General features: G+C 44.3%; 1 protein-coding gene across 5 annotated transcripts in view; it reads left to right on the top strand.

Annotated features, from left to right (window-relative positions):
* Positions 1-12,229, top strand: part of LOC147607764 (Transducin/WD40 repeat-like superfamily protein) — a 143,008-nt gene that overhangs the window by 45,690 nt on the left and 85,089 nt on the right. For all 5 annotated transcript variants that reach the window (XR_015264549.1, XM_086789577.1, XM_086789576.1 and 2 more), the window contains 3 exons: positions 2,903-2,983; positions 3,944-4,017; positions 4,149-4,231. Coding sequence is in view for 4 of the 5 variants with exons in the window: in XM_086789577.1 (XP_086645703.1) it covers positions 2,903-2,983; positions 3,944-4,017; positions 4,149-4,231 (238 nt within the window). In the remaining variant the exon portion in view is untranslated. The remainder of the gene's footprint in view (positions 1-2,902; positions 2,984-3,943; positions 4,018-4,148; positions 4,232-12,229) is intronic.

The following is a 12,229-nucleotide window of genomic DNA, read 5'->3' as shown; positions in this document are numbered from 1 at the left end:
AGGGGGTGTGTGACTTTCAGGCCCAAAAGGGGGGTCAAATAGGGCCCAAAAAGGCTCTCAATAAGGGCCTAAGAAGGCCCTCATCAAAGACCTTACAAAGGCCTAAAAAGGCCTTTTGTCCAGGTCAGATAGGCTAGCCGACAGGGCCAGCCGACCTGGCATTGTGGGGGCCCTGCTGCTCCATCCAGCACTCAGCAATGTGGTGACTTGCTCTCACAGCATCCAGCAGTTCTGCAGTTCGCCGCCTGCCGCTGCTTAACCATCTTTGCGCGGTGCTTTGCCGCCTGCGTAGCACACATCAGTGCCCAGGTCAGCGCAGCACCCTGCCCTGACACACTGTTGCGTTCTGTAGGCTCTGCTCAGCATCCATTCAGGAGCAGCCCTGCGTTTGCAGCCCTCTGCAACACTTGGAGTGCCACCGCAGTCCCCAACGCGAGCCTTCGTCATAGACCGTGCTCTTGCTCCGACTTCGTCCTTTCTTTGTCGCCAGTCTACTTCCTTAGAGTCACTTCATCAGTGCCTCACATAGAGGCCCTCTTGTACTGGATTATATTGACCATTTTACATATATTCATTCATCCATTTCATGCTGTGTTGATTTACTCTGATCTCTCGCACATATGGTTCTTTCTTCCCCAACGCGAGCCTTCATCATAGACCGTGCTCTTGCTCCGACTTCCTCCTTTCTTCGTCGCCAGTCTACTTCCTCAGAGTCACTTCATCAGTGCCTCACATAGAGGCCCTCTTGTACTGGATTATATTGACCATTTTACATATATTCATTCATCCATTTCATGCTGTGTTGATTTACTCTGATCTCTCGCACATATGGTTCTTTCTTCCTTTTTCCCTCAGAGATATCGGCTATTTATTATTGGATGGTTATCATTATGGCTTCACAATTGGTCTGTGTGCCTGGACCAAGATTTTTGTCATACTCCTGCTATGGACATGGCAGATCAATATGCCTTGCGTTTTCACATGGGTGTCCTCCAAAGATGGGCACCTATGCCAGGCGTCCTATGTGGCCTTTTGCCCTACCTGTTGGTTTGGCCAATGCGCTGAAACCAGCCCATGACCCCTCAGCCTCTGTTACGTACCTAGTACTAATCTTTAGGATTAGTGCTCTAATCTAGTAGTGTTAGGGGAACCTTGGGATTAGAGAAGCAGGCTGATACAGGTGGTTCTTGCTCAGGCCCGTGAGGCAGCAACCAGGAGGGAATAGCCAGGATGAACCTACAGGAGAGTATATTTCCTTGCTATCTATGAACTTTTTTCTGTGTTTTACAAGTTTCTGTCACTCTATGCTTTTTGTTGATGTCGAACAATTTTCAAAGCATGTTGAATGGGATCTACAAAAATAATATCAAATAATTTACATTCATTGAATATGAAGTCAAAGCTTAAAATCATAAAATCATTCAAAATCATCACAGCTTACCTCTCGCCTCTTAGGTCTTTGCATTCTCTCACCTTGTCTTTATTCTACACAAATTTGACATACACCCATCCTGGTCTTTTTGGGAATTCTTAAGTGTAAGGAGCTCATAAATTTGAGAAAGTTCGGGGCAAATTTGGGAAAACCTGAATGAGGGACAAAATCAAGGGGGTAACCATGAATTTGGGGAAAAACTTAAGGGGCACCCATAAATTTGAGCGTCTTCTGAAGAAGTCCTAAATTTGGGTGAAAAAAATAAAACAGAACTTTGGGAAGTTATTAATTTGGGGTTGTCAATTTCATGGAATCTTTAAATTTGGCGGGAAACACCATGTTTAGGTCACAAATTGTGGAAAAGCAAAATGTTGGGGCAAATTTTAGAAGGGAACCATAATTTTAGGCCAAATTTGGTGAAAACCCCTAACTCTAGGGTAAAATTGTTAGGAAATTCGGGCAAATTAACAATTTGGGGGTGTCACTTAAACTGAAATCATAAATTTAGGGACATTCTTGAAAATGAAGTCATTTGAAAATGACACTTACTAGCATTCACTCTAAAATACAAAATTATTATGAGTACTACTCTAAATTTTTGCTATTTTTTGACCCACGTTTCGTAAACTTTTTTGGATTCAGCAAAGAAACATATCTGTTTTAAGCGTTTTGAAAGCTGTTTCGTTTCAGAAACGGAAATGTTTCGTGCCACATTGGGGCTCAAATTTAATATTGAAAGTTATCTTTCACTTTTTTTATATAGGACTTTTCATTTGACCATGTGACAGGCCCTTATTCTTTATATTAAATCTTTATGGTCTATTTCTGACCACTTTCCCTGTGGGTTACAAATCGAGGGCCTGCCTTTAAAGCATTAGCCTAGTGATCCCATGTGGCAGGATGTGGGATCAAACCTTAGTTGGGACAACTCTGTCCCTAGGATGTGGGATCAAACCCTACTCGGGACAACTCTCTCCCTTCGTAAGGGGGAATCGGATGGCTTAACGTGTACCATGCAGGTGCTCACTGATTAGATGTCCTTGAAACTTTACCTGGCATTTTGACCTTCACTGAATTGATCCTGAGGCAAGAACAACGCACCTCAAGCTTGGTCAACTTTGGACCAGGGACATGGGCTGCCATGGACATCAAAGATAGCAATTTATCTGCAAGGCATGATTATTTTAAAACAGTGCAATGTCTAACCATTGAGTAACTCAGTTGCTCTTTCCTTTGAGTATTGGATTCAATCAATGGTGTAATGATTGACAAATGCTTTTGAAAGAAAACGGTTTGCTGATATGCTCTGTTTCAAATGTGCATGACTGATCCACAAGGTTATTAACTATTTTTCGTGTGCAATGGATCAACATTTCATTACCTGATTGAATCACATAACAGTTTTGCTAAAAACTTTCTTTTGGGTCAGAAATTCTCACCATGTGCTAAAGTTTTTGATCCTCGCTGCAGACTCCTTTATGTCAAACTTGGAGCTGTGCGAAGGGGAACCTATTTTTGATTTTTGCTGGTACCCTCACATGTTGGCCTCAGGTGACCGAGTGACACTTTCCAGAATATTGTCATATTCCCTGCCAAAATCACGTTTGGAAGTGCAGCAGCTTCCTTTTTTTGGGGTGTTTTTTTTGTTATTTTCTCCCTTCAAATGGATAAAGTTTAGTATATCTACTTCAGTATTTGATGGATAACTTACACACATAAATTTGATGGACATGAACCAATGTTGTATTTGGTAGTCATTTAATACAGAATGGTCTTAATAACAAGATCAAAACCGTGGGATAAGACTGTGCAGATTGTGGGTCCTTTTGAGTCCTGTCCCAAATGCTGATAATCCCTTTTTTCTTGACAAGACTAAAATCATGTGATAAGATGAGGTTGTCCTGGAAGACTATGCCTTGCACGTTTTGGCTGTCATCTTCTGTTGACAAAGGTGTCTCTTTTCCCCCAAACATGCCAAACATTTGAAGTGTAATTATTTCCATGGGTCCATGGGAATGATTGCAGATGCTGCTCTGGTTCTTTTTCTCTTCATGATCTTTGCCGTTGATTTGGAGGGGAGAACCTTCGTAGGGCAGAGATTAAATGACATGTGTTGATTCCTGCGTCTCCAAAAAAATGACCATTGAGCCTTGGCCTCTCTTGCACCACTCCCTAGAGGTTCTATTAGGATGAGTATAGTCAGGGTACAGGCTGCTTGATGGCTAGACGAGGATGAAAATGAGGAGTAAATGAACCTTGGCAATGGAGTGGACACCATCCCTGTTGGCGTGCATCATTCAACAATCCTCGATGCAAAGCAACTTGAATAGTATGGTGAGATCAAATCATGTGCCTTACGGTCATTAAAGAAGTGTTTAGAGAAGAAGATTTGGTCTCTTAGGATAATCAAGGGCCCTGACCAGTTTTGGTATCCGTTGTGAAAGCTGGTAATCACATCTCATCACGTACATTATCTTGGAATTTTAAATGCCTGTGTGTTTTTGGGTGCAGAACCAGAAACCTGTGTTTTTGCCACAACAACAAGAGATCATCCAGTTCATCTTTGGGATGCTGTGACGGGCCAGGTGTGTATTGCACACACTTTATTTAGTCTAGGTTCTAGCTGATTTAAGCTACCTCTAAAGATGATACGGTGCCTGCACACTCTTGTTTAGGTTTAATTTTACCTGATATTGCTTTAATTCTGGGTTCTAAGCTGCGCTGCTCCTACCGGGCATATGATGCAATGGATGAGATCACTGCAGCCTATTCCGTGGCATTCAATCCCAGTGGAACAAAGTAAGCTCTAAGGTTCTTGCAACAAATTCAGATCTCCTTAATTTGTCATTGGCAATTTTCTTTGTTGATTTTGATCTTCCTTAGTTTGCAGATGAAAACCTATGTGTTCCCATCTCCACTTCTAAGATGAATCAGAAAAGGCTGTCTTGTTTCTTGTTTTGAGTTTTTCAGATTATTAAATTGTTTTTTTGGAGGAGATTCATGCATGAAAGCAACCCAACACTCAGTTATTTTCATACCTTGCACAGGCTAGGGTCTCCCTTGAAGGCCTAATGTTGTATTGTCCATGCAAATGTCTCCTATTTTCTGTGTGTCTCTGTCTCTCATTTAGTCACACCTTTTGATCTAGATACTGGACTCAGTGGAGTGGACCGTGGACCTGGGACTGCTATGTACAGGTTGGGGGTGGGCTGACAAGTCCAGCCAGGCAGTTGGGGCAGGTTGGCTAGGTCAGCAGTAGGCTGACTCCTATTTTTCATTGCCAACCAGTTTACCATGGCTCCTATAAATGGGACTCCCATCCATCATTCTGTTCACTGCATCCTGGAGATCTTCACCGCACGTGAGTTAGGTTAGGAAGAGCAGGAGCAAGATATGGCAGCCAGCGTTTGCATCTGAGCAAGAGACGTCATCTGCAACTTGGGTTGGGATCTGCAGGGAATTGATCACCTTCTTTACTTTGAATGTTCAGTTGTATCTTCCATTCATTGTACATTATACAAGGATTAGTGTTAGGGTTATAGTGAGTGCTTTGTGTTTGCTTGTCTTTCAGTGCACTTCTATATTTGTTAATGCAATCACAACATTAGGAGTTTTACAATTGGTATCAGAGTCCAGGTTCCTGCAAAATTTCTTTTCCAGCATTTTACCTGTGCCTGGTTAGGCTAGAATCAGGGAGCCTAGTAGAGTTTGGGAAAAGGTATGTTTGGAAACTTATTTACTATTACCATTTTGTTTTCCCCTTAATGTCTTCAGACAAGCAGGTAATTGTGTGGGCTGCAATACTCGCGTGGACGTGCTCCAACAAGGGCACCCGCTTCTTGAAGCTTTGGATTCTGGCTCAGTGGCTGTCCATCGTTTACAGTAGGAGCATGATGACCCCGACCAAGAGGTGGAGCAGCCGGCTCCTTGGCACAGAGTGTTGAGTGGCTGGTGGAGCATTGCTCCTGGTAAAAGGAAAGCCATTGTTCGGATCGCCATCTAATCCGGCAACATTGGAGCTGTGGTATGGATTGCTGTTGGTCTTGCTCATGGGATTCATCTTCATCGGGCTCAGGTTCCTTCTCTGTACCATCGCCTCGGCAGGGTTCCCACATTGAAATGTCGTGCTCACTCTGGTCTTGTTAGACAAGTTGAGCAGACTCAGATGTTGAGGATGTTGAAGCCTCCCGACTTCAATGGGAAGCTCGATGGTGAAACAGATACCCATTGGGCTGTGAGATGACAGCCACATTCAAGGCTGCAGGTGATTCGAATTGTGTTGAATACTTGCGCCTATGGGCTATGGTTTTCAAGAGATAGAAAGAAGAGTACGGTGAAAGCACGACAGAAATAAATAAGGTGCCAGTGACAGCCCTGCTGGAGAGAGCGGAAATCTGTCACCTCTGGGCCCCTCAATGAGAACCTAGCTGTGTGAAGCCGAGTAAAGTCCAGAAATGCCTTGGACCCATTCCTCCGGAAATCCCATCGCGCACAACATCCCCTCTAGAAAGCCCCCGTCCACTCTGTCCTAGGCTCTGAAATTCCAGGAGGAGAACAATAAGATCCTGCTACCATGGCCGAAGCGGTCACCTCCCAGGAATTGAAGATGTTGGCAAGAACGCTCCAATCTTGGACGAAACTCATCTATGTGCCATGGGGGAGGAAGGGTTGCAGCCGCCGGCTGATGGCTTTGGCTAGAATTTTGTAGGCGGTCCCTAGGAGGGTGATTGGTCTCTAGTGCCGAATCTCCAATCTATCACCACCCTCCTTGGGAATCAAATGGATTAGTCCGTCTAATAGCCTCTATGGCATGGCTCTTGTGATCATAATCTCATTGCAGGCACCTTTGAAGCCGCCTTCCATGAGATCCTAGTGTTGGAGAGATAAGGAAATCGGAAGCCCGACCTGAGTGAAAGTCTTATCCCTCCGAAAACTCCTCTATCCTGCGACATATCTTGCTACTTATCTCGGAGTCTTGTATGAGGTTGTCGGGGATCCAGGTGCTCAAATGTTTGTCGTGCCTCATGCGGTCCTCTAGGGATAAAATAACCGGTCTCAATCCTAAAACTTCCGAGAAGTTGGTGCTCCTTGCGGCCTGAGCCGTGCTTGAAGCGGTGCAAGAGGATTTGTTCTTGAACTGTCACTTCGCTGTTGTCGATGATATCTGGTTCCGGTTCATCTTGGACATTTGTGGGCAGAGGTCCACCATAGTGCTTCAACCAAGCAACACGAAACACATCATGCATTGTCCAACTGGAAGGTAACTTCAGCTTCATGGACACCTCGTTGATCTTCTTCAGAATGGGAAAAGGTCCGAAACTCCGAAATGATAACTTTGGGCATCGCTTGCCTACTTGTTTCAATCTTTTTTTCATAATCTTAAAATAAACCCAATCTCCTTCCAAGAATTTCACATCCCTTCTGTCCTTGTTGGCTTGCCGAGAATAGGCCTCGTGCGGTTTGGTAGGTCTCTGTCACGCGGTTATTGTTGGGCATTGAAGACGATGTCCTAGTAAATAAAGTTGGAACGATCTTCCAAATGCTACCTCATATGGAGTCTTGCTTATAGATGAAGACAAAGAGTCATTCAACACAGCTTGAATCAAAGGTGAAAATTGTTCCCACTTACCTTTCTGATTATGGACATAGCACTTCAACACGTCAATGTTAATTATGTATGGCAAAGTGGTTTAGCTCCCTATTCTATGCACAAAGGATGACATATTTGCAGCTGAGGAGTATGTTAGGGATCTGGATACTGCCTTCTTATAGGTGAGGACAGCCATACAAAGATCCCACGAAAAACATAAGAAAGTTGCAGATAAACATTGGAAATGGTTGCAGTTCAAGGAGGGTGATTGGGTTTTATTGAAATTTCAAAAAGCTCGCCTCCGTAAGAAGACATGCAAAGAGAAAATGTATCCCAAGCTATCTTGCAAGTATTATGGACCATTTCAGATCTTGGAAAAGATCAATGAGGTAGCTTCTCGATTGGTGTTATCAGATCATTGGCGGATACATAATGCCTTTCATGTCCGTCTCTTGAAACCATATGTTGGTCCACATCCCTTGGAGCTGGTATTGGAGGACCAACCAAAGATTGATGAATTGGAAGAAATTCTGCAGCCTGAGCAGATTGTCTTTCACAAAGAACGAAAAGCATCCCGTGACAAGCTTGTTCGTAGATATCTGGTTAAATTCAAAAACTACCCAGAACTTGATGCGAAGTGGGTTGATTAAGACTATTTTAAGGAGTACCCGGTTCTCCTTGCTGCATATATGGACGATTTCCAATTGAGGACAACTGATGAGAAGCCAAGGGGGATGTTACAATCCTCTAGAGATTTGTGCCATGTGGAATGACATCTTGGAGCCTGATGGATTCACTCATATTAGAGTTGGTGACTCTAAGCCAGATGTGTAAAGACATTAATGATTATGTTCGCCAATGTTTGGTTTACCAAAAGGTCAAATTTGATGGGCATAAGACTCCAGGGTTGCTTCAACCTTTGCCGATTTTGAATCAACCTTGGGAAAGTATTGCCATCGATTTTATCATGGATCTTCCAAAAACTCAGTTAGGGAATGATGCTATTTGGACTATTGTGGACATGTTCAATAAACAAGCACATTTCATTTCAGTGCGGAAGACCATAGCCAAAGTATATGATCTTCAAGCATCATGGCATGCCAAAGACAATTGTGGGGGACCGTGATCCTCGCACCACTAGTCTCTTTTGGTGCGCACTATTTGATAATATGGGAACCAAGTTGAATTTTCCTTCGGCATATCATCCTCAGACGGATGTGTAGAGTGAAATTGCAAATTGAGCGGTGCTTGATTTGCTGAAATCTTATGTTTCTCACCGCAAATCAGATTGGGAGAAGTATCTACCACTTGTTGAGTTTGCCTACAACAATATAGTGCATACTTCTAAGGGTAAGGCACCATTTAAGCTTGTGTATGGCAAAGTGGTTTTGCCCCCTATCCTACGCACAAAGGATGAAATATTTACAACCGATGAGTATGTTAGGGATTTGGGTATTGCCTTATTATAGGTGAGGACAGCCATATAGAGATCCCAGTAAAAACATAAGAAAGCTACAGATAAACATCGGAAACAGTTGGAGTTCAAGGAGGGTGATTGGGTTTTATTGAAATTCCAAAAATCTCGCCTCCATAAGAAGACATGCAAAGAGAAAATGTATCCCAAGCTATCTTGCGGGTAGAAGACATGCAAAGAGAAAATGTATCCCAAGCTATCTTGCAGGTATTATGGACCATTTCAGATCTTGGAAAAGATCAATGAGGTAGCTTTTTGATTGGTGTTATCAACTCATTGGCGGATACATAATGCCTTTCATGTCCGTCTCTTGAAACCATATGTTGGTCAAGATCCCTTTGAACATGTATTGGAGGACCAACCAGAGATTGATGAATTGGAAGAAATTTTGTAGCTTGAGCAGATTGTCTTTCACAAAGAACGAAAGGTGCCTCGTGGCAAGCTTGTTCGTAGTTATCTGGTTATATTCGAAAACTATACAGCACTTGATGCGAAGTGGGTTGATAAAGACTATTTTGAGGAGTACCCGGATCTTCTTACTGCATATATGGACGCTTTTCAGTTGGGGATAACTGATCTGGAGCCGAGGGGGATGCCACAATGCTCGAGAGATTTGTGCCATGTGGAAGGATTTCCTGGAGCATGATGGATTCACTCATAGTAGAGTTGGTGACTTTAATTAGTGATTAGAGTTGGTGACTCTAAGTCAGTAAGAAGAGTTACTGACTCTTACTACTGAAGTTATGCATTCATGCAAGGGTTGGTGACCCCAGTGAATTTGTAAACTCATGAAAGAGTTGGTGTCTCAGTTCAGTGAGTATGTGAACTCATGAAAGAGTTGGTGACCCTGTTCAGAGAGTATGTGAAGAGTTGGTGACTCTGTTCAGCGAGTATTTGAACTCATGGAAGAGTTGGTGACTCTGTTCAGTGAGTATGTGAACTCATGGAAGGGTTGGTGATCCTAGTGAGTTAGCTGGGCTCATGCAAGGGCAATGCCTCTAGTGAGTACAGTATTTGGATCCAGCATTGGTGGTGCCGATGGTCGCGACAGTTTTGGTGTACAAGATGGCAAGTTGGGAGATTTAATCCAAATCATTGCGCTCAAGCATTTGCTTGTGAAATGCACTTGCATGTGTGACTTGTTTTGTTTGCCTGGAGATTGCATGGTATTTTACCTGTGAATGGCCACGAGCTTCGGGGACGCTTGGACACCCTATGGTGGATGCGTGTGCGCACACCTGTTTGGGACTAAGGCGGTGAATTTTATGTGTTTTGCAGGTGGTAAGTGTGCACACTCAACCTTATTTTATTATTATTTCCTTTGTTTGCTAAAGTCTATGGTTGCAGGTTCACATTCATTAAAGTTTGGGCAGACAAGCTTATAATTTATAAGAGTGTTCACATCGGATTGGACTATTTTAATGAACCGGGACCAATTATGAGGTTTGGGCACCCGGGCACTGGACCAAAAGCCTACGAATTGCTAAAAGAGACCAAGGAGTTATTTTTGACATCCACGAGTTGCTTTTCTGGGTGCTTGGGGTGTGGAGCAAGCTAAGTGCAGCCAAGAGAGCTGGTCGACTGCTTCTCTAGGGAACATAGGGCTGTTGGACAACAAGGAAGAGACCTTTGTGGCTGGCCAACTCCATCTACTGCTGCTGCCAGAGAGTTGGCTGACTCATGGAACAATGAATATGTGGTTGGACGATTGTTGAAACATCAGCTATAGGGTTGGCCGACAACGTTTCCTCTTTTCTTTAGTGCTGGTCGGGATGTATACAGGCTACAGGGACCAGATGAGTTGCATAAATGTTGCTTAGGGCTGGTCGACTTCCTCCATAGCTTCTCTTCTGGCTCGCTGTGCTGATTTACAGCAGATTTCAGCAATACTCCAAGGGTTTCCTTGAGATGGAACAGATACAGTTTGGGCCTGGCTTCAACCCTACTTCACTGGATGCAAAGCGAGTGGTCTAAGTGCTGTTTGGGCCAGTTGGGAGCTACAGATTTGCAGAAACGTGTGGACAGCCCTGAAACCAAGGTAACAATTGGTGATCGTTGGGCCCAGGTTGGTGACTGTGGGCTTGCTTTCACCGAAAGGCAGTTGGTGACTGCCGTGGACTTGGTTGGTTACCGAGGGTTCGCTTTTCTGAAAAGCAGTTGGTGACTGGTTTGGTGTCCAAGGGTTTGTTTCTCTATTGGGGATTTGGTGACTGCTTTTCTCTGGTTGGTGACCGAGAGCTTGTATTGTTTTGTTTCTCATAGATTTGGATAAATTTGGTGCTGGGTGACGAGTGGAACTCCCGGGCACGCGCATCTTGTACAAGAGAACACTTTGTTGGTAATAAAGATACCTCACGGGGGGCTTGGCCCAACTTCAGTCCCTAGTGTTGTCATGTGCAAGATTATCTTGTATGGTTTCAGGATGTATATGTACACGATGTATGTGTTGATTCATGCTCATGTTGTGATGGATGTTGAATGTATGGAGTGATTTGTGCTATTGGTTTTCTGTATTACACGTGCGCGCCTGTGACAGAAACCGCTGCTTGAGATCGATGACAAAATGGTCCCATTCGTAGGTAGCAACCCCAAATTGGGAATTTGTGTGGGCCCAATGTGTCCACCAAGATATAGCTTCCTCTTCTATATAGCAGCTAGCTAAGGCAACTCTTTCCACATTTGACTTCCTATCGGGCACCACCAAAGTAAGCCTCAAATTGATGAATCCACGAGGACAAAGATGCGGGAGCGAGTTTACCATTATACTTACAAAAATTCACCTTCTTGTAGAGGAACCTATATCTTGTCCACCAAGATATAGCTTCCTCTTCTATATAGCAGCTAGCTAAGGCAACTCTTTCCACATTTGACTTCCTATCGGGCACCACCAAAGTAAGCCTCAAATTGATGAATCCACGAGGACAAAGATGCGGGAACGAGTTTACCATTATACTTACAAAAATTCACCTTCTTGTAGAGGTGAGTCGAGGAAGTGGCTGGTACCGCCCTTGCGTCAAGAGTTGCAAGAAAATGCTCATGTTCCATGTGTCGTCTTCGTTCATCCTGTGCGGTAGCGCGAGCTGCGGCTTGTGTCCGAAGCTCGAATTCCCATACTTGTAAATCATGTAAAGCACTAGACTGCTATTTTAACTCCACAATGGAGCTAGCCAAGGTTGGGTTTTGGGAAGGGATCTCGGTGAGAATTGGGAAGGGGAGGGGGGGTGGGGGGTGGGTCCTGCTGCTGCTGGCCAACTGGGTGTGTTTGTCCCTATAGGCTGCCGCCTTGGTTCCAGCCCTCCTATGGCTGGTTGCTTGGACATGGGGGTCTCCATGGTCCCTAGGGTAGCCCCCAAGGGCTGCCCACCTTGTAGGCAAGGCTTTCAAGTCTTATGGGGTGGCCCATAGGGCTGCCCCTTTGCTTGGATGCCCATTTGCATGCAACAAAGGACCTGACTTCTAGATCTGGTGTCCGAGGTAAAGCTTGGTACACCTCTACATCATTCCAACTTGTACACCTGACCATGGAATCTAAAATGGATCCGTGGCTCACTCGTGCCAAAGTGGGGTTTACAAGGGGCTAGTTACCAGTCTTGGTCACGCGGCATCGAAGTGCAAGATGCACGTGACAAATGGGGCCAGCCCAAACTCTGCACGTATAATGTAATGTGGAACATATGGCTTAGTCTTGATCATATGTGACAACATCATCACGTGTAGCCTCTCTATGCTCCTC

This window comes from Cibotium barometz, chromosome 54 (assembly GCF_041138505.1).
Source record: "Cibotium barometz isolate CiBa-2024 chromosome 54, ASM4113850v1, whole genome shotgun sequence".
NCBI lineage: Eukaryota > Viridiplantae > Streptophyta > Polypodiopsida > Cyatheales > Cibotiaceae > Cibotium > Cibotium barometz.
This window is presented reverse-complemented; position numbering and strand designations above follow the sequence as displayed.